Raw genomic sequence first — 24,030 nt, 5'->3', positions numbered from 1 at the left:
ATGTAATGGAGTCTTGAGTTGGAGATGGCGGGGCGGAGTTTCGTGTGACATCATCACGCCTCCTACGTAAGTACGTACAGAACAAGGAAGAACTCCAAACAGCGATGAGCACAAAACGCCATTTCACAATTGAGAAGGCAGAAAAACATTATGAAGCAAATGATGCATACAAGCATATTCATAAGTACAGCTACTGCGGAAACAAAGCACGGCGTGAACCGTAAGTTTATATTAAATTAAGTTCATAGACAGGCTGCCACTAGCGTTTGTAATTTAGTGCCTGCCCATATAAGGCCGTCCATCAGCGGCAATCCAATACAAACACTGCCGGTAAATGTTCACGGGTGAAGGACTGTGCTTATGCAGAGGAAGATGAGATGGTCAGGGTGGTGTTTGGCACAAACTCATTGAAACTGCGAGAGAAACTTTTAAGTGCGGGTCTTAGCTGACATTACGAGATGGCACCAGTACAGCTGGGAACCTTCGATGCAAGAACACCAAGCGGCTCACGTGAACTGGCGCAATGCGCAGACAAAAGCAACAGTTCCAAAGAGTGCTGAACAAAAACCGAATTACACAATTGAGAAGGCAGCAAAAAAATATGAAGCGTCTTATACATACAATCATATTCATAAGTGCAGCTACTGCGGAAACAAAGCACACGGTGGAAAAAGTGAATGTCCTGCTAAAGGAAGACAGTGTAAAAAAAACCCGTGCATGCAGTTTGTCACATCACAGATAAAAGGAAGACGAGCTGTTTATTGATGCAGTAAGGAACTAATCGATGAATGAAACCTCTTATCTTTACAACGATTGACAAACACGGAATGTAACTTGAACACATCCTACAAATACGAGCCTGATTGAAAGAAATAATGATAATCAAATCCTTGATGACAGCAACATTCAATAACACTCACAAAACAATTACTGTATATTGACAATCATGTTACGTTATTTTTAAAATGTTCCCTTTTCTTTTTCATAACTTCTACTTCTCCACTGCGGTACACGGGTATATATATAAATGTATATATATACCCCGATCTACAATACATACTTTAGCATAGACAAGCCACACGCTGTGGCTAATTGTAGAGTCTTAAGCCTCTAACGCCGAGGTTCGATTCCCGAGAGGGTGTACTGACTATGTACGCGCTACCGATTCATTTTACCTTCGCATCTCCTTGGTTTGGGACGTATGAAAAATATTAGGTTAAGCAGAATCATGTTACGTTATTTTAAAATTTTCCCTTTCTTAGCACAAGCACAGCTGAGAAGCTTCGATGCATGTACTCCATAACGCGTTAAAAAATAACGCATTTAATCACACTTTCAATTCCAAGCAAACGGGAACTTTTGTCAATGCATGATTTCCTGGTACATCCATTACACTGATGCACACATCACAGCTACAAAAATGTTAGAGTCGGAATAAAGCGCGTTCCTACGACTGATCATTTCGACTACCCGAGCGAAGCCTTGATAAAAGCATGGTTTTGTGCACACTGAAAAGCAAGCAAAATTAGATGCATTACAGAAAGCGGACTTTGTGGCTCTTACTGGGGATCATTGGACTTCCGTGACCGTTAGTAATTCTAAATACATCTAATTACAAAATGTTCAATGATCACACTGTTTTAGCCTAATGTACAAAATAATTTTGGCTAATGTTACTCAGAGTTTAAAGAGTAAGCTGGTCAAATTACCTTTTATGTTTCTGACTTATTTTTTAAGAAGAAAACTGCACTTTATGTTGAAATTTTGGTTATTATTATTTAAAGACAATACTATTCTGAAAATGTACTTAAAGTACTTAAACTACCACTTTATTTTTAAGTCTGCCCAATTTTAACCAGGGATGATATTTTTGTTTCTGTTTTGAATTCAAATGCAGTTTAAAAGCTTTTTTTCAGAAATTAAAACAGCTTCAGTTTACAATATTCATGTCCATGTCTATTATTTGATTCTGTAAGCCCACTAAAACCGTTTTAAATTAAAAAAAAAAACATTTGCGATTTGGGGCAAATTTACGTGTGCGATTACATACGATTAATCAAGATTAATTCTTACACAGCCTCTAATTAATTGGATTAATTTTTTAATCGAGTCCCACCTAATATATATATATGTAGATATATATATGTAGATTTGTATATATATGTGTATATACAGTATATATGTAGATATGTATATGTTGTATATACAGTATGTATTTATGTGTGTGTGTATATATACAGTATGTGTATATATGTATATGTATATATATGTATGTGTGTATATGTATATATATAACTGTATATATATGTTGTGAAGGATTGCCGGCTTTCCATGCCGGTCCGCACCCCCAGGCCGCCAGGAGGAGCTCTCCCGACAGCAGGATCATGCCCCGAGGTCCAGCAGGGCATTATGGACCTTGTAGTATTTTTACACAACCCTGCTGGATACCTTGGGGGCAACAGGAGTCGCTGTGGGGGCTTATGGGCTCTTTCATGCCCTATGACCCGAGTACGTCATGGTCACGTGACAGGAACTAACAACGTGCTCCGGTTAAAGTAAAGACTGATTGCCCTGACCCGGAAGGAGTAAGGAACTATGGACTGTCGGGACAGGAATACCTCCGGGTCAGGGGCTATAAAAGGACGGTGCCTCAGTCCAGACACTGAGCTGAGCTGTGCTGGGTGGGAGAGGAGCAAAGTGTCTGGGCGAGGAGGAGAGGTTATTGTGTGGATAGTGATTTGTGAGTAGTGTGGAAGGTGCTTGGTGCACTGTGGAAAATAAATAAAAGGTTGTGGACTTTTACCTGGTGTTTGGAGTCATACCTGAGGGTTCAAGGGTGCACTACTGCCCCCTACTGCCACAATGTGTATAGATGTGTATATATATATATATTTATATATATGTTTATATGTATATATATGTTTATATATGTGTCTGTGTGTGTATATATATATATATATATATATATATATATGCCAGCAACACTCATGACAATGACAAAACAATTACATTTTCAATCATGTTACGTTATTATTAAAATGTTTCCTTTTCTTTTTACTTCTCCGCTGCCAATCGCAGGTATTTTGCTATATATATATATATATGTATATAATATAAATAGATAGATATGACAACAACACTCATATCAATGACAAAACAATTACATTAACAATCATCTTACGTTATTTTTAAAATGTTTGCTTTTCTTTTTCATAACTTCTTTAACACACTACTTCTCCGCTGCGAAGCGCGGGTATTCTGCTAGTTGTTTTAATAAAAGCACTTTGCACTTTTTCACCATCCCCTTGCTTTGTTGTTACCGATGAGGTTAGCAGTGAGGCACATTACCGACGGTGTAGGGTTCAATGGCTCCCCGGCAGCAGATGGGAGCATACAGCAAACCCACATCGTCACAACATGATTTTGTGTTTTTTTCATGTAAATTTGAATTGATTGTTGAAAAGTATGAAGGTAGCATGCGTATCCGGGACATGGCTGTTGCATACCGTTTGCCGAGAACGACGGTATCTACGATTGTGAAAAACAAAGATGTTATTAAAAAGTAAAGTAAGGTAAAATTTTCATTTATTTCATCTAATTGCTTTTGTATTTATTTATTTTAGTATTAAGCAGTGTTTAAATTATTTTATACAACCCCATCAATATATAATATGCCAATAGCAATAGGATTTTTTTTTCATGGGAACAGATTAATCATTTTCCCATTATTTCTTATGGGAAAATTTTGTTTGGTATACGTCCTGTTGGGTAAAATCAAAGGGTCTGGAACGAATTAAGGACGTATACCAAGGTTCCACTGTATATACAATATGTATTTGAAAGAATTTTCTTTACAATATGGTGGTAAACAACTAAAAAATGTAACCACAGACCAAGCTTCTGGCAGTGAGGCAGAGAGAGTGAGCTTAGTCAAACACAAGAAGCCATTCTCTGATGTTGTATTTGCTGATATATTCATGAATCAGCTCTTTACAGGTAATTGGTCAGAATGAATTTTCCTGAGAAATATAAACCAGAGTATGGCTTTCATCCATTTTCTTCAATAAAAAGCACGATTCAAGGATTTACTTTTGAAGACTCATTTATCTGGATTATTTTCTTTCACACTGTTTTGCTTTTGTTTACAGAAATATATTTTAAGGTTTTACAACAACAACAACATATATTTATATAGAAACCGAAGTGAGGTCAGCTGCTGTACAGGCTTTTAAATGATCGACGTGCAGCACAACAAGCAGAACACGCAGCTCGACAGCAGCAGCAGCATGCCAGCAGCTGATCCATCCGCATCTCTTTAGCGTGCATTCAGCCTCCCCCTTCACAATGCGAGCAGCAGAAACATGAAGTGGCAGGAGCAAAGCGCACCCCGGGGTGAGGAGGAGGTGGGTGAGTGAAGCGAGCAGGGGGCAAAGCAACTTAGTTTTCATAACAAGTTTAGGCAGAGTGGTGGCTCTCAGGCTAAGGATCTGTGCTGGTATCTGGAAGATTGCTGGTTCGAATCCCCATTACTGCCAAAAGAGATCCTACTCTGCTGGGCCCTTGACCAAGGCCCTTGACCTGCAATTGCTCCAGGGGCGCAGTACAATGGCTGACCCACCTCTTTGACCCCCAGGGATGTGCAAAAACTAACAAATTCCTAATACAAGTAATTGTACAAGACAAAATAAAGAACAAAAAAATTATGTAGCTCAAAGTGCTTTACAAGATGAAGAAAGAAAAAAATAAGATTAGGCAATACTAAGTAACAAAGAATAAAGTAAGGGCCAATGGCCAGGAGGACAGATAAAACAAAAAACAAAAAAAAAAAAACTCCACAGGGCTGGAGAAAAAAGAAAACAAAATCTGCAGGGGTTCTGAGACCATGAGACCACCCAGTCCCCACTGGGCATTCCGCCTAACATCAATGATCTAAATCAGTCCTCATGGTTTTCAGGCATCATGTGGAAGAATTAGATGATGATGATCATGTGGACCTCTGGCCTTCAATCAATCCTCGTAGGGACTGCACTGTGCTTTGATCAGGTGGTGGTGGTGCAGATCGCCACCACAGAAAACTGGAACAAACTGGTTAGTACGGATTGCAGAGCCATGATAAAAATGATAATTCAACGCATATTGTCATGCTTGGGTCACAGAGTTGCACAGAAACACACAGGAGATTCTAGAGACAGGAACTTTATTCAAACACTTCAAACAAACATAAGTCTCTTTCAGGAGGGATTCGTGCTCCATGTATACCCGGAGAGGGCACAGTTCTGTCTTTCAATTAAAAGAATAGGAAATCTTCTTATTCGTAGAGGCACATCACAGGAGTAGGGCCCCCAACAGGAGCAGAGGTTGTCTGGGGGAGAAGAGAGACAAGGCAGTGAGACAAAAGGACAGCTGCTGTACAGGCTTTTAAATGTACAAAGCGCTGTGTGAGATGCAGATCACACGGAGCCAGTAGCTGATCCCGCAAAGAGGAGGTAAAAAACTGTATTACCGTTTAATAGGGGGTTTCGGATGAGCGAGCATCTCCTTGGGGTGCGTTTAGCCCCCCTCTTCACAATATACAGAATATCAGGGTTACGCTAAAATTAAGATATAAGAGAGCCATATTAAAATAATGGGTTTTTAGCAGTTTTTTAAAGTACTCTACCGTATTAACCTGGCAAATTTCTTATCAGTAAGCTATTCCAGATTTTTGGTACATAGCAGCAGAAGGCTGCCGCACCAGGGGCCTCATGTATAAACGGTGCGTACGCACAGAAATGTTGCGTAAGAACTTTTCCACGTTCAAATCGCGATGTATAAAACCTACACTTGGCATAAAGCCACGCACTTTTCCACGGTACCTCATACCTTGTCGTATGCAAGTTCTCCACTCGGTTTTGCAGACTGCCGGCACCCAGCATCAAATCAGTGCTACTGTTCCTATGTGGTTACACCTTATTTTCCTGACGCGGCTTTATAAATACACTGAAACTAACCTCATATTGTTTATTAGTGTAACGCATCTGATTGTAATTAACTTGTAACAATATAATGGTCCAGGGAATAGCCATAATATTCCAAATACCATAACTGCTTTAGCGTTGTTACTCTCACTGTACCTTCTTCTTCTTCTTCTTCTTGTTCTTCTTCTTCTTCTTCTTCTTCTTCTTCTTTCAGCTCCTCCCATTAGGAGTTGCCCCAGCGGATCATCTTTTTCCATATTACTCTCACTGCACCACTCGGAGTATTTATATCACTGTATCTGTGTGTGAATCACAGCAACAGCTGATCAGAAAGAGAATTATCGGTATACAGCTTCAAGGACACGCTGTCTCAGCCACGGAAAAACATTTCAAAGCCTTTCCTCTACGGACCTTGCATTTCAGAAACAGTTTCATCCCAAGAACTTTAAATGCACATAATCAATTGCACCTTGTACAACAAATCACCCTACTGTAAACTTGCACTACAGTTATAATATCACACAACCTGAGCCACTTTATAAAGCGTGTATTTACATATGATGACGATATCATTTTTAAGGTGAAATGCAGCAAAATATGTTTATAATATTATACAGATAAAACTTTAACTTCATTTAAATAATCTATATTCATCACTGGGAGTGTCATGAAGGATAGAATAATTAAACATGTACTACAAAGATATTTCAATGTTCCTTAACCCTACTATTATCCTAGCATTTCCACCCATCTGTTATCTTGGGCGTGGCCGGTCGAGTCGGTGCCGACCCGTGTCCTAAATCAGCCTCCCTCAACCCTCAAACATTTTTTTATCATCCAGTTTGTTTCCTTACCTCTTGGTTACCTTGTTAGGCTTCCTTATCCATGAAAAGATTTTAAAATTTTTGGTGTGGCCCTCTGAAGATGATGTCAATAAAACGGCCCAGTCCAAAAAAATTGGTAAAATAAACCTCAGGAGAATTATACAAATAAATCAAAGGTTTATATGTTACCTGACTATTACTGAGGGGTATTAGAACACAACTGTAAAAAAAAAAAATTACAATTTTTTATTTTAATAATATTACTATCAATATTATTAATATTAGTAACATCTGTGGTGTTAGTGTCGGTTTTGACCCATATATATTTACTTCAAGAAGAAGGCAAAAAAAGTATTTTTTTTCCAAAAGTTGAACTTTAATTCAATCACAAAGACAAAGCCAAACAAGTAAGACAAAATAAAATACAAAATAAATTACAAAATGTAGATCAAACAAACAATCAAACCAATAGAATTAGTAGTACGGTGGTAGGGTGGTAGCTCTCCAGGAGCAGGATTGCTACTGTATGTTTACACTATGTGCAAGTAGGACAGTAAGTGACATTTTTAGTGTGCTCTTTGCAAATATATTTCTTGCTTTTGGCACACATGGAATTGGTTTTTCTGTCCTTGCTGCTTGGGCAGACCTGACAGCGCTTTCTTTTGGAATCCGGCAGCCTCTCTGGGTCTGGGTCTGTGGCTGTGGCAGGGCTGGCTAAAGGGAAGGATGCTGGTGCTGAAGCTCTTCGTCTTCCTGCTGACGTGGGTCTCGGGGGACCCGTTCCCTTTTTTCAATGTGTCCCTTTATAAGAGAATCCCCTAGTTCTTGGAGAAACATTCTTCGCTTTGATTCTTCCCTGCATTCCACCCTTGGTGGATTTGGGTCCACAACACAAATCCGTTGTAGGCTGACACATCCAGCATATTGTAGAACAATACCACTGGCCATCTCCTGGTCATGCGCTGGCATGTATAGGTGGCAGTCAGCTTGTCCAGGTTGTCCACCCCTCCTTTGTTTTATTGTAATCCAAAATAATGATGGGCTTTTTCTCTTTTGCTGATGACACAGCAGTGTCCTTGTGGAGTGTGGACATGAGTATCACACTCCGGTTTTTTTTTGGACAATATGACACAATAGTGGTTGTGTCTGTAAAGGCAAATTTTGAAGACAGTGGTGCCCTGTTCTTCAAATTCACAATTTCAGCGGGCAGCTCAGGTTTATTTTTTGATAGTGCCCACCATGGTGAGCTTTGCCTCAGAAGTTCCTGTCCAAGATCAAAACTTGTAAAAAATTGTCACATGTAATATTGTGTCCCAAGAGTCCAGTTGTCAAGTCGAGGACTACACGCCTTCCCTGGTTCCTCTCAGGGATGCCACTTTCAGGTTTTCCTGTGTAAATTTGCATGTTCCAAGCATAGCTTGTTCTTGCATCACAGGCTGCCCAGATTTTTATCCCGTATTTGGCTGGCTTATTGGGCATGTATTGCCGGAAAGGGCATCTTCCCCGGAAAGGCACAAGACGCCGCTCACGGTAACCTCTGGCCCTGGATTGAACATCAAAGGCAGGCGCTGCACCCATCTCTCCCAGACATCCCTTATGGGAGCAAGCTTGTCACGCCTTGCTCTCATGTCTCGGTTGTCAAACCTGAGGACTCTCGAGATCATGTGGAAGCTCTTCAGTGACATCGTGGCCAAAAATATTTCTGCCTGTTGCTGTGTCCCAGAGACTGGTTGTGGCCTCATTGCTGGATCGGTATACTCCAGCAAGAAGAAGAATTCCAATATAAGCATCCAGGAATTCTTCATCAAAGTCAATCCATGTGTCTCCGTAGACTTTTTGTCCTTCTAGGTTTGTCATGTCAAGTATTATTTTTTTCAGCGATGATGGCATGAACTGTTCAAAACTTGTTTTGATGTCACTTATCCTTGTTATGGCAAACCTTGTGACCCCAGGAGTCATTCTGATGATATTTTCAGCAGCTGCCCTGCCAGTTGTCCTGCGAAGTCTCGTCAGGTGGTACTAACCTCCAGGAGATGCTGCCATTCTTGGACTGTAGTACTTCAGCTGGTGGGGAAACTGCTTCAGAGGTGATCTCCTCCTCAGACTCTGTGTCTGTGTCTTCTGACTGACACTCTACAATGTCTTCCTCCTCTGAGTCCACCTCATCAGTGTCGCTGTGCCACTCTGTAACTTGTCCTTCAGCTAGGATATGATCCAGAGCTTGGAGTGCTGTGAATCTGGCCATTTTTACCTCTGCAAATTAGATGCTTTCTCCAGTCACAATCACCAAACTGAACTGGTCTGGGTCTGTTTTGTCTGGGCTGTCTCTGTTTTTTTACTCAGGGGAGGTGTGAAGAGATAAGCCCCTGACTACAGCTCGGGGGATGGGAGAGGCCTGCTACCTGACAGAGTTGTGATTGCAGAGTGAGCTGAGAGTGTGTTTATACTGGAACTTAAGTTTGGCCAGGATTTATTGTTTTATGATCTCTTATTGTACCCTGGGTCGTGGCCGACCCGGTAAAACCACAAACAGTGAATTTCTGATTAGAGAAATAATTTACCTTTTTTTTTTTTTGTTTAAATGGAAGTTTCAGAAAAATGGAAAAAGCCTTGATGCAGTAAACAAAATGAATGTGGTACTTTTATGCATTTAAAACTTGAAAACGGGTCGGTACCGACCCTAGGGTAATAGTAGGGTTAAATGTTTTGAAGAATCGGCGCTCTAAGCTTACAGATGGCTTAACTTCTATTACAGAGCTGATTGTGTGGTGATTGGGTATTTGGGGAAAGAAAAACAAGGACTGCAGTGGCGGCTACGCCAATATATATTAAATATAAAACAGAAAGAGAAAATAACAACACAGCTAAAAACGCAGCGACAAATTTCGGCTATAGTTAAATGCTTGTGTCATGAGCACGAGGTGGCTATGCAGTGTCTGCAACTGACGTGACCTTCCACCATGCATAAGCTACCTTACTGACATTGGCGGGCGAAGGAGCCACCGATTCTTCCTCTGCCCAGTGCCACTACAAGCCTAGAGCCGCCCCTGAGTACTGCTGCAATAAATTATTTAATCGAAGGTCACACACAATCACTGCGCCGTGAAAGCCATGTTTAATAACGTGATTTAACTCCTATCATCATAAAAATGATATCACATATACATCTCAGTATTTTAGTTATTCAGAGAGCTGTAATATCACGAATGTAATGGATTCTGTGTCCAGTTGGAGGAAGAGAGCCGGTTTAAGAAGCAAGTAGTGATTCACACACATAGAGCACATAGAAGATCAAATACAAAACAAAGCATTTAACGTGCAACTTTAATTACGATGTGATTCGAGAAACTGGTTATTTAAACGATTTTAAGATGAAGTTTATGATGTTCTACTTTAATGACAAAATAAACTACGTGATTAAAGTGGAAATGTCGAGATCGAAGTTGACATTTCGTGCTTTTACCCCACTGTGTGCCTTTTGTTCTCTGTACCCTAATAAGCTTTCATATGACATTCAGACAGTGGGCTACAACTTGCCTTTTCACGGCGAGTTTGATATGTGACTTCTTTTTTATTTCTGGCACTGTGCGATTTTTTGAACGCGATCTTTCAAGTTTCTCCAACACGCAGTGTCACTCGATCAACTTCATTTTGTTGATTATACCACGGTTTATTTGAACAAATAGTATGTTTTTCCTTTGCCTCCACTTGGTATTCGCTGAAATTCTTATATTTTCCCCCGTGCTTTTCCCATTGTCCTTTCACAGAAGGCTGAGCTTAAGGGCGATTTATATTCATTTGCATATTCAAAGAGGCGTAATTCTGGGAGGAGTTGGGGCGTTACATAAAGCGCGTGCACGAGCGTTACTTTTCACGCTGATCGGGATTTATGTAGTGGAAGAATGTGGAAGTTGGAGTACGCACAGATTCCTGCATCTGGATTTTTCTGTGCGTAAGCACATTTCGGCTTTTGTGCTTACGCCATGTTATAGTGCGAGTTCTACGCACGGCGTTATACATGAGGCCCCAGTTCTTTTAAGTTTAGCTCTTGGAATTATAAGAGGACGCTCATTTGAAGATCTAAAGTTACGATTTTAGGTTGGCCATCAATTCCACCAGTGGTATAATTTGCAGTGCTCACTTGTTAAGTACAAGTTTCGTGAGTGTATGTTAGCTTTCATCATGATTTATATCTGGTAGTTGAGTCATGGCAACTGGACTTCTTTCTTGTTAGGTAGATACGTTTCACTGCTCATCCAAGCATCTTCTTCAGTCTTTGATGAGCAGTGAAACGTATCTATCTAACAAGAAAGAAATCCAGTTGCCATGACTCAACTACCAGATAATTTCACCTGGATGACTGAGAATCTTCACAGACGTCATGATTTATAGTTAATTGTTTAGATTCATTTTTGTAATTTGTGACCGCATTTTTTTCAGGGACATCTTTAAGGAGCAGTGTGCAGGTTTCATCAGTGCAGATGTCTACTAGTAAAAATACACACATTTTCTTGGAAAACTTTTGACAACCATATGATACATAGTTGAATGCATTGATATTAAAAATACTGTGTAAAAACCTAAAAAAACTGTGTGGGAACCCTCTCCACCCACTAAAACATGTAAAAGGCCAAATAGAACAGGCCAGTTTGATAACAAAATGCTATTCTTACCATGGCCCATTTAATGGTTTACCTTTCTCTTGAAGTTCCCAGATTTCAAAGTGAATTTTCCTCACATTTCAGAGATTTACGCGGCAACGCATTTGAATGTGACTGCAAAGCCAAGTGGCTTTTATCGTGGCTAAAGAACACTAATGCGACTGTATCTGACATGTACTGCTCTGGGCCAGAGGACATGAAAGGAAAGAAGCTTAATGATCTACCATCTTTGAATCACGAATGTACATCTACAGGTATGTTGCATTCATAATTAATCCCAGCAAATACTTCTTTAAAACCTTTTCATTTCATGTAGAAGGCACCTATGAACCAATTGTCAATCCATCCTTCCATGTACTGAAATCTTTCTGATTGGTTTCAGTCTGTTTAGGCACCATATAGTGCAGGGAACACACGCACCACACATGTTATCCTGGGGAAACTATGCATATACCACACCAACAGGGATTTGGTCAAGAACTTTCTTCTTGGAAACAGAGCTTTGATGCAGCATCCTTTATGGTTTTGTGACTACTGTACAATTGTTAACTTAGAATATAAAATATATTATAAAACTGAGCTTCAATGCAGCACAGACTCAATCTGCACTTTCTCTAGTGCTGTTCTTTTTTGTAATACAACGCCTAATGCCTCTCACTATTTTGTAAAAGTGGTCTTAAACATGAGCATCTTGTGTAACTTGGGTAACTCTGGTTTACTTACAATTATGTGCTTTTAGAGTGGTTAATCAGTGTGAATTTGCACAGTATGAGGGGCCGTGTTTATCTGCAGAAAAGTGCTGAGCAAGTAGGCTGGCAGTCAGGGCTGCCCTAAGAGTCTGTGGCTTTCCACAGCCTTCTAATGTGTAACTGGACTCACAGAGAGGATGAAAAAATAAATGAGATGAGTGGGATGTAGTATTCAAGAATCTGTAGATATGTCACCAAAATTTAAATGTGCACGTCACAAGAAGCTATTTTGTTAATATACAAAGCAAAGCTGAATGTCAGATCACACATATGAGAAGTAAATGTAAAAACATGTTTGAGTAGGCCTGCCTGTACTTTTGCTAATAATGCTTACAAAAGCCTACATATACAGATGTTAACTAACTGTACAAATGACATTAGTACATGAAAGGACATGCTGGAAGTAATGTTATAAGTTTGTATTTTTTTATTGATGGACTTCATGTCATTCTCGCTGCAAATTACAAATTAATGTGTCATCAAACTTTGTTTGCAGATGCAATAACAGGATAGAAAAATATAGAAGAGTAGTCTGCATTAGTAGATTGAAAAGTAGAAAAAGGAAATCAAAATCGAGCAAAAGTGCACTGATGTTAGCTTAATGGTAAAAAGACGCAAAACATTAATTGGGCTCTATCCTGAAAATGTTTTACAGTGGTTTGAAAAACTATTTGCCCCCTTCCTGATTTCTTATTCTTTTGCATGTTTGTCACACAAAATGTCTCTGATCATCAAACACATTTAACCATTAGTCAAATATAACACAAGTAAACACAAAATGCAGTTTTTAAATGATGGTTTTTATTATTTAGGGAGAAAAAAAATCCAAACCTGCATGGCCCTATGTGAAAAAGTTATTGCCCCCTTGTTAAAAAATAACCTAACTGTGGTGTATCACACCTGAGTTCAATTTCCATAGCCACCCCCAGGCCTGATTACTGCCACACCTGTTTCAATCAAGAAATCACTTAAATAGGAGCTGCCTGACATAGAGAAGTAGACCAAAAGCACCTCAAAAGCTAGACATCATGCCAAGATCCAAAGAAATTCAGGAACAAATGAGAACAGAAGTAATTGAGATCTATCAGTCTGGTAAAGGTTATAAAGCCATTTCTAAAGCTTTGGGACTCCAGAGAACCACAGTGAGAGCCATTATCCACAAATGGCAAAAAAATGGAACAGTGGTGAACCTTCCCAGGAGTGGCCGGCCGAACAAAATTACCCCAAGAGCGCAGAGACGACTCATCCGAGAGGTCACAAAAGTCCCCAGGGCAACGTCTAAAGAACTGCAGGCCTCACTTGCCTTAATTAAGGTCAGTGTTCACGACTCCACCATAAGAAAGAGACTGGGCAAAAACGGCCTGCATGGCAGATTTCCAAGACGCAAACCACTGTTAAGCAAAAAGAACATTAGGGCTCGTCTCAATTTTGCAAAGAAACATTTCAATGATTGCCAAGACTTTTGGGAAAATACCTTGTGGACTGATGAGACAAAAGTTGAACTTTTTGGAAGGGAAATGTCCCGTTACAGCTGGCGTAAAAGGAACACAGCATTTCAGAAAAAGAACATCATACCAACAGCAAAATATGGTGGTGGTAGTGTGATGGTCTGGAGTTGTTTTGCTGCTTCAGGACTTGGAAGGCTTGCTGTGATAGATGGAACCATGAATTCTACTGTCTACCAAAAAATCCTGAAGGAGAATGTCCGGCCATCTGTTCGTCAACTCAAGCTGAAGCGATCTTGGTGCTGCAACAGGACAATGACCCAAAACACACCAGCAAATCCACCTCTGAATGGCTGAAGAAAAACAAAATGAAGACTTTGGAGTGGCCTAGTCAAAGTCCTGACCTGAATCCAATTGAGATGCTATGGCATGACCTTAAAAAAGCGGTTCATGCTAGAAAACCCTCAAATAATGCTGAATTACAACAATTCTGCAAAGATGAGTGGGCCAAAATTCCTCCAGAGCGCTGTAAAAGACTCATTGCAAGTTATCGCAAACGCTTGATTGCAGTTATTGTTGCTAAGGGTGGCCCAACCAGTTATTAGGTTCAGGGGGCAATTACTTTTTCACACAGGGCCATGTAGGTTTGGATTTTTTTCTCCTAAATAATAAAAACCATCATTTAAAAACTGCATTTTGTGTTTACTTGTGTTATATTTGACTAATGGTTAAATGTGTTTGATGATCAGAAACATTTTGTGTGACAAACATGCAAAAGAATAAGAAATCAGGAAGGGGGCAAATAGTTTTTCACACCACTGTATATAGAAAAGTGGAGGAGAACGTATAAGAAAATCAAAATTAGTTCAGTATGAAAAGGGTTCCCTTTCCTGTCTATACATCTCACAAATACATTTTGCTCATGAGGTACAATTTTCACATTTTCTTGTCCACTGTACATTATTTGTCTTAGCTACTCCTATCTGTATCTCTGATGATTTCTTTTAATCTTATTTCCTTTGTGTCCAGACTTTGTCCTTCATCAGACTCTGTTATCGCAGTCATTATCTGTTGACACCTTTAACTACAAAAATGATGTCTACGTAGCTATTGCGCAACCCAACACAGAAAATTGCATGGTGCTTGAATGGGATCATATTGAAATGAATTTTAGGAGCTATGATAATATTACAGGTAAATGTTACTTTGTTGTACATTGATAAGTTATTGACACATTCTAACACCTCACTACTGTGAAGATTCAGTCTTTGTGTCAGTCTGTCTTTATTGTTTCTCATTGTTTTTGTAGTTTATCCCCTGCTCCCTCATTTGTCCTTATTAATATTTTTGTATTTATTATCATTTTGGCCCAGCCCCTTGTTCCCATAGGTAAAGCCCTATTTAAGCCACATGTTCCCTTAGTTTTTGCTGAGGCATTAGCTGTTGTTAGGAGGTGTTCTTCAGCACCCTTTCTACTTTCAGTTTATCTGTAAGTTTGCTGGGTTTTATGCCATTTTCATTTAGATTTTTCTGTTTTTGATTTATGGCTTTTACTTTCTGCATCTGATGTTTTTTTGGTTTGCCTTCTTCTTTTTTGAAATACATTTTTTATATTTTTGCTTTTCTTTGTTTCTTTAATATTTAGTTTTGTGAGTAAGCATTTTGGAAATTCATTCTTTGTTTTGGACCTGGTATGTTAATTAACAATATGTAGAATCAGGGGTGGCCAACTCTGATCCTGGAGAGCCACAGTGGCTACAGGTTTTTATTCTGATTTCTTAATTTGTGACTAGTTTATGCTACTAATTAACTTCATTTAATTTATTAGTTATTTAAGACTCAAACCTTTTAAATCAGGGCTGGGCAACATCAGTTCTGGAGGGCTGCAGTGGCTTCTGTTTTTTTTTCTAACCCAGTTACTTCATGTGAATACATTCATAAGCTGATGAAGCAGTTATTACTCAATTAACATTGTTCTGCTTCATTTTAGTTGTGTCGCTTGTTAAGATTTTAAATCCTTAATTGCTTGTTTTAGTCTTAAGCAGCTGTACTCATTGTTTAAACTGCTCCTTATTAGCAGTAAGATGCAAATGACAAAGGAACCAACAGTTCTCCATCTAGCTTATCTCCACTTCCACCTGTTTGTATTCATCACTCAATATTTTATTTGGTTTAATTAAGTATTCAGAAGGAAACTGAAGAGAAAGTGAAGAACTGAAAATTACTCATCCGTTTTAGGCTTCAAATCACTTGGATGATACATTAGAAAGGAAAAAAAAATCTATGATTTAAGATTGAACTGACATGGTAGAATTGAAACACTAACAAGCCATGAAATAAAAAAAAATTGCTATTAGTGAGGATTGGCTTCTAATTAAGCAACTAATTAAGTTGGAACAAAATCCTACAGCCACTGTGGCTCTGCAGGGTCGAACTTGGCCACCTCTGATACAGATGATGGAGCTGACAAGAAATTATGCAGAGCAATCTAAGGGATCATCACAATGTCTGCTCAAGAGAGGATTTTGTTTTTGTTTGTCACAAAAGATCCTTATTAATTTACTAAATGACAGGCAGATACATGTGGAACTAATATATGCAAATTCTTCCAGACATGAATTAAGCTCATTTCTTCTTGTGTTAATCACAGAAATTCTTCTGGAGGCAAAACACCATTTGTTTTGCAGATTTTTTTTTCTATGTAAAACATTGAGTTTCACCGTCAATTTGGTTTCACACTGATCGTTTGTTTCTCATCGCTTGACATTAACTTTTTTTAAAAATTAGAAACAGAATGATGAATCATGGGTGCTACAAGCAAGTGAATGAGAGTAGATCAAAATAAAAATATAATCAATGAATACCAAAAGTTTTGCTTGATACATTTCAGGACAGGAATAGAATTTAGCTTGAATATGTGACTGAAAATTTGCATAACTATAGTTCCCAAATGTAAAACACATGTAAAATTAAACTTTTAGATTTAGAATGAGTGCCTCTAATATTTACCATGTATGATATACATTTTGTGAAATTTCTTTTGAACCATAAAGTGTTCCAATTTTTGTGTGTTATCTGTAATGATTACCTAAATTAAGAGTCTCAGTTAGAGATAATAGAAGCCTATTATCAGCAAAAACTTAGCTTCCTCTCTGAATTTCCCAGATCTCTGCACAAATGTTATACAAGTGAACAGAAATGGTGAAAGAGAAGATACTTGTCTTGTACTACAACTATGAATGAAACAATTTAAATTTGTATTATTAGTACAAACTGAGGCTTCATCATTTGAATACAAATACAAAACTTTTATTTAGGCTATACTTTTTGGACAATGGAGGAGGCATACATTAAAGTGAATACATTGTTTCCTTCCAGTATATTAAAAGCATCTTCTGCACCTATAAATAATAAAACTTCTGGATGTAGTAATGTTGATGAAGTGTGTATAACATTAACAGACAGCAGTGTTAGCATTTATAGATTTTACCCTTAAAAACCACTTTCTGCCCAGTTAAAAAAGCAAAAGACATAATTTTGTTGTAGATGTCTACTAAGTACTTTTTCCAGATTATTTGTGTACTGGTAGGTACGAAATAAACTAGCAGTGAGTATTTAGGATCAGGGGCCTCATGTATAAACAGTGCGTACGTACAGAAATGTTGCATAAGAACTTTTCAATGTTCAAATCGTGATGTATAAAACCTACACTTGGCGTAAAGCCACGCACTTTTCCACAGTACCTGATACCTTGTCATACGCAAGTTCTCCACTCGGTTTTTGAGACTGGCGGCACCCAGCATCAAATCAGTGCTACTGTTCCTGTGTGGTTACACCTTATTTTCCTGACGCGGCTTTATAAATACACTGAAACTAACCGCATATTGTTTATTAGTGTAACACATCTGATTGTAATTAACTTGTAACAATATAATGGTCCAGGGAACAGCCATAGTATTCCAAATACCATAACTGCTTTAGCGTTGTTACTCTCACTGCACCTTCTTCTTCTTCTTTCAGCTCCTCCCGTTAGGAGTTGCCACAGCGGATCATCTTTTTCCATATTACTTTCACTGCACCACTCAGAGTATTTATATCACTGTATCTGAGTGTGAATCACAGCAACAGCTGATCAGAAAGAGAATTATCGGTATACAGCTTCAATTTGTGATTCTTGTTTTCTTTTTTTCACATCTTCACGCCCCCCATTTTGTAACTTTGCACACCCTTAGGGGCACCCGCCCCACAGTTTGAGAACCACTGCCTCAATTCATGATCCCCACAGCCACACATCTTTTCTCTCACACCTATACTGCCACACTGTGGGACAATGGTGCTAAGTGCTAAGAAAAATGTAAAGGAAAGAAGTATTAAACACGATCAAAACACTTGGTATTGGCATTGTAATGGACGGCAGGCATGGACTGATGTACTGACCAGGACAAGGCATAATTCATTACCCAGCCAGGAGGTCAATATAATTAAGGAACAGAGGAGACAATGTATTCAAGCCAAATGATCTCCCACACTGCCAGGAAGCCACGACCCTGGAGATAGGTACACTAGGAGACCCACAGGGTATGCTGAGAATTGCAGTGTCGTATGCCACTGAGGACTTGTGTCTGTGTAGTTGTGTTTGGGGTGCTGAAACTCTCCCTATTGGTCACAGTGTTTAGAAGAGAAATAGGCCTACAGCATAGGAGGATTTTATGTATTTGTTTGAAAACTATGTTTTTGATTGTATCATGCACCTCTGGGCTTTTTTAACCATCCATAGCAACAGTAGTAATAGTGTGGATGCAAATATTTCAGATATTTGTCACTGAAGAGGTGTTATATACCTGCAGTATAATTATTAAACACCATATTTTTTTATTTTTGTAATGCTTCTTGTCCCATTTCAAAAAGTTTAGAAATGTCCCTCTTAAGTATTATGAAATCTTATTTATCTTTCTTCTGGGTTCAAAATAACTAATTAACTGATCGAACTAATAATTGTTTATTATTTTCTTTATACAGAAAAGGTCCATCTTCACTTTGGTATGCAAATATTAAGTACCTGTGAATATCCATCACATTTTAAGCATTGTAACAGCAGGTGATTTTCACAAATATATTGTATTTTATTTTACAAAAATTAGAATATTTTAGAAGTTTTCTTCATTAATCATGCCGGCTAATAAACAATGTTTAAATTTGTAATTTGCATTTATGAACACACTGCAGTAATATGAATGATCTTCTGCAAATATTTGCTTTTTTGTTCTCTAATCCTAGGTATTTCACTAATAAGTATTGTTGTTCTTACTCACAGGCCAGTCAATCGTTGGATGTAAAGCTATATTAATTGAAGATCAGATCTTCATTGTAGTGGCTCAGTTATTTGGGGGCTCACACATCTACAAATATGATGAAAGCCACACCAAGTTTGCAAAGTTTCAAGATATTGAAGTTTCCAAAATTTCCAAACCTAATGATATTGAGGCATTCCAGATTGACAAAGAATGGTTCTTTGTAATAGCAGACAGTTCAAAAGCTGGTTTGACGACCCTTTATAAATGGAATAGCAAAGGATTTTATTCATATCAGCCATTGCATGAGTGGTTCAGGGACACAGATGCTGAATTTGTGGATCTTGATGGAAAACCTCATCTTATCCTGGCAAGTCGTTCCCAAGTGCCAGTTATCTTTCAGTGGAACAGGGGCTCGAAGAAGTTTATTCAGCAGAGTGAAATCCAAAATATGGAGGATGTTGTGGCTGTGAAGACCTACCGGATCAAAAATGACCTTTACCTCTCCCTAACCAGGTTTATTGGTGATTCCAAAATACTGAAATGGAGCAACAAACAGTTTTCAGAAATCCAAGCTCTGCCTTCTCGTGGATCAATGATCATGCAACCATTTTCTTTCAAAGATCGTTGCTACCTTGCCCTGGGAAGTGATTATACATTTTCACAGATTTACATTTGGGAGGAGGAGAAAAAAAATTTTGTTAAATTTAAAGAAATTTATATCCAAGCTCCTCGTTCTTTTACAGCTGTGTCTACCGACAGAAGGGACTTTATATTTATCTCAAGTTTTAAGGGAAACACTCAGATATTTGAACATACTCTTGTTGATTTAAGCTTGTGAATTAGAGACTTGAGCTACTATAGGTAATAGTTAGGTAAGCAAGTAAGTCTTCCATGGCTCAATTTAAATAATGCTTGCGACAATTAACAACTTAAAGAGTGTAGGTAACTTTCTTCAGCTTGTGCCTGTTCTTGTGTAGTTTTTTTAAGAGATCTTGCACTTGCCTGGACAAGGAAATGGTAAAAGATTTCATATGACATTATCAGGTATATTGCATTGAATATCTGAAGCTATTTTACAATGTGAGACCTTGCCTCTGATAAATTTACTGTAGTACAGTACTATATATTGCTGCACAAGGTGTACTGGTAGCAAACAAAGTTTTTGTAGATGAATACATACAATATGCATTTTTATTACTATGGAAATTATATGATTATATAATATGAAAAATGAGTGAGTGATTAACAGAGGCACATTACAGAACAATGCAGCAGTTTATATTAACTTTTAGTTGTTGCATAATGAATGGTGTGTTGAATAAAGGTATGCTTTTTTTGCCATCCATCAATTTTCTGAACATACTGATACAGTACAATGTAAAGGGAAACCCAAACCTGTCACGGCAACATCAGGCGTAAAGCAAAAAGAACAAAATCATAGCTAGTTCACACTCACCTTAGTCCAAAGCCATTAGTTAGCCTAGAAAGCCCATCTTCAAGTTACAATAAGAAACTGGAGGCACCTGGACAAAAACACACAGATAAAGCAGAATGTACTAATTTCACAGAGATAGCATCTGAAACAATAAGGCAGCAGCAGTAATTATGGTACAGATGTCTTTTTTATTTATTTTAAAAATTACTATTTTAGTGTATGGCACGGTGGTGCACGGTGGTGCAGGGGTAGCACTACTGTCTCTCGCTGTGAAGTAGGCCAGGGTTTGTGTCCCAGGTCCCCCTAGCATGAAGTTTACATATTCTCCCCATGTCAACGTGGGTTTCTTCCATTCTCCAAAGACATGCAGGTTAGGTGGACTGGCGACAGCCCTAGCATGTGTTGGTGTGTGGGCAAGCTCGCCCTGCGATGCATTGGCACACCGTCCAGGGTTTGTTCTTGTCATATGCTCTGTGTTAACTGGGGTAGGCCTCAGAACCCTCCACGACCCTAGTCTAGATTAACAAGGTTAGAAAATGACATGATATGACGTTTTTGGGTGGCTAAAGATGTTAAACTTCAGATCATATTAAGATAGAAAAGCTCTCGCTTTGAACACCACACTGTCCTGAAATGATAGGTTATGTCAATAGCTCATTTACATCAAGCCAAATAAGACATTTTAGCTTCTGATGAGCAGAGTTTACTTTAAGTTCATTTTGGAAATGGAAATTTTTAAGTTTCTTGTAATATAGATTACTTTGTCACGATTCTAAGGTGGGTTGCAGCTGACACCTACACACACGCAGTATTTCAGATCTAAAAATTTGGGACGCCTCAAGCAGTATTTCACTTCTCATTGTCTTCATTGAAATGCTTGTAAGCTGGAGACTTCAAAAAAGATGAAAATGCAGTTTCCCAATGGACCCTAAAATATGATCTTAGGGCACAAAAGTCACTATTTACAAATTTCCATAAGAGGTTATTTTGTTTAAATAACACCACTATACAGTAATTGTTTGCTGCTATAAAAAGTATGAGCATAGGTTACTTATGTTTTTTTGGTTAAAATTGTATGGCAGCAATAATTAGGTGAGCTGATTGTCAGGGTAAGAAAAGCAATTAAAATAAATATGGTAGATATTCTTTTTCTCTGTTACATCTATCCATTTAGAGAACATTTTCCAAAAACTACACTTGCAATAAGTCGCCTCATGATTGTATAGTAAAATTAGCCAAGTCTCCCCAAATTCAAATTCTGTGACGAGTGATCTACCACCCTCTATTTAGTGTAATATTTATAAAGCAATTTGAGATTTATCCTGTAAACAAAGCTGTTGATACTCCACAGAGAGATTTCAACTCTATGATAACGAAAATATTATAAATATTTCCCATGAGACCACCATATCTCACGCAACCTGTGAGGCTACCAAATTGAGATGAATGACAAGTAAAGGAACATTTCGGAAAGGGGGAGACAGACACACACTAGAGATATAGGCACCGCAGTGCTAGTTTGAAATATTGAAATGAATAACTGATGGCGCACAAGGATGTGATGAAATCTGGGGAGAACAGTGAGTCAGTAGGGTTTGGGTATAAAGTGGCGTGGCAGTGCTGTATGCTAAATTCAGTTTGAGTGACCATGGATGACAGCTTAGTGCCTCATCGTGTGTTAACCATTATGGCATGCATTAAATCCAAATTTATAACAAAGGTGCAAAGAAGATTTCCTATTAAGTTTAATGTGCCTCAGCCAGTGTGAATTTCTTCTCTTAACGCTATTTTCAATAGATTTCAATTTACAGATTGTTTGAAGGAAGGAGGTACTTGGTTAACAATTGACAACTGTAAGAATACCATAAAATATCAAACGGGTGAGCCAGTGTTCAGCACAATATGCCACTTTAAATATTTCATACTGGACTCTTCACAGAATTCTTCATTAAGATTTATCCTACCACCATTACTAAAATACTGTAATGAACTGAGGTATGTGAGAGATGGAGGGATGGATTCAGCCACCTTACGCCAGACCGCTGGTGTGGCCCTAGAAGGGACATTTAGCTTCTTCAGTGACCTCCTGCGCCACACTACCCAGGTCTTGTGTGGCACCATGTGCCCTCAGCTGCCTTGTCCCTTTGGCCCATGATGGCCAGCCCCACCTCACTCCGTTCACCTGTGATCAGAGGCAACTCGACTGCAACACTATCCCTAGTTTCTAAGCCAGTTGCCATGCTCACAGGTTAATAGGAGTCAGCAGAAGGGAAATGTGGAATAATGTGCTTCCTCACAGTGCCATGTCTGCACCCCCTCTTACATTATTCAGGGTACTGCTTATATAACCAGCATCTTGGGGTATCTCTTCTGATAGTCCACAGCTTCCTGAAAAGCATGGCCCTCTCAGGTCTGGACCCAAGGTGTTACAATACAAATAAAGTGTACATTTCTAGAAATGATCTAGCTGTGCGACTCAAGTTTTTTACTCAGAGTACTACAGTGTTAAATTAGAATATGCTGTACAATCTGTAAACTCATTTAGCGATTTTACAGGAAACCGTGCAGTTAACATCATGAAAAAAAAGTACATGACACAATAATATGTGCCAGGTTAACTAGAAGTTCTTATGTTAACAGATTAAAAATGTCCCCAACCTAAAAAAAGGTGGTTTTATAGGTGAAATCTCCAGCATACAGAAACAAATGTTTAGAAACACATTTGTGAGCCTTACTGTTAAACCACAGCACCCTTCAAAGGTTAAATCTTTAGAAAGGGCCTTTAACTATATGTGCATTCATATAACTATAAAAAATATTTCCCTCAAAAGAGGCCAACGAAGCATGGAACAGAAAAACTCAGGTACAATCAAATGAAAGTCACTAAAAGAGAGCACTCTAATGGAGGGCCGTGAGTCAGAAGGAGTTAATGTGACCTTATGTTGGCAAGAACTAATACATTTTTAAAAAATGTTTATATTTATGGTGGCACAGAGGTGCAGTGGTAGCACTGCTGCCTCGCAGCAAGGAGACCTGGGTTCACTTCCCGAGTTCTCCTGGCGTGGAGTTTGCATGTTCTCCCCGTGTCTGCATGGGTTTCCTCCGGGAACTCCGGTTTCCTCCCACATTTCAAAGACATGTAGGTTAGGTGCATTGGCAATCCTAAATTGCCCCTAGTCTGTGCTTGATGTCTGGGTGTGTGTGCCCTGTGGTGGGCTGGCACCCTGCCCGCGATTTGTTCCTGCCTTGTGCCCTATGTTGGTTGGGATTGGCTCCAGCAGACCCCCGTGACCCTGTGTTAAGATATAGCTGGTTGGAGAATGACTGACTGTTTACATTTATTTTTACATATGGACCACAGGGGTAAACTGACTTGCTCAGGGATCAAAGGAGAAGACTGAAACGTCAATCTTGTGGTTCCATCCCTGTTTCTTTTCCATTATCCTACACTACCTTTTGGTCCAACTATGCATTGATGTTTTCTGCAATTATTGTGTAGAAAAATTAAAGCATTTTCATGCTGCACTAAGATCAAACTGGTCTGTGCTTGACAAAATCAATCCACCCTGTTAAAGACAAATAGCAGAGAGGTATCTAAATGTGTGTCTTCTCCCAAACGTCTGCATAATGTTTCCTGAGGTCAACTCAAGGCTTTCCATTGAACA

The 24,030-nt window shown here is 38.8% G+C and overlaps 1 protein-coding gene across 1 annotated transcript in view; it reads left to right on the top strand.

Moving 5' to 3' along the window:
- The window catches only part of LOC120527780 (leucine-rich repeat LGI family member 2-like), a 75,271-nt gene extending 51,887 nt beyond the window's left edge, over nucleotides 1–23,384 (top strand). Inside the window, exons 6-8 of the mRNA XM_039751594.1 lie at nucleotides 11,527–11,696; nucleotides 14,666–14,830; nucleotides 18,951–23,384. Of these exons, the coding sequence (XP_039607528.1) occupies nucleotides 11,527–11,696; nucleotides 14,666–14,830; nucleotides 18,951–19,768 (1,153 nt within the window). The 3' untranslated portion in view covers nucleotides 19,769–23,384. The remainder of the gene's footprint in view (nucleotides 1–11,526; nucleotides 11,697–14,665; nucleotides 14,831–18,950) is intronic.
- Nucleotides 23,385–24,030: the final 646 nt, after the last annotated feature.

Source organism: Polypterus senegalus, chromosome 4, assembly GCF_016835505.1.
Source record: "Polypterus senegalus isolate Bchr_013 chromosome 4, ASM1683550v1, whole genome shotgun sequence".
NCBI lineage: Eukaryota > Metazoa > Chordata > Cladistia > Polypteriformes > Polypteridae > Polypterus > Polypterus senegalus.
Note: the sequence above shows the minus strand (reverse complement) of the source record. Positions and strands in the feature narration are given on the sequence as shown.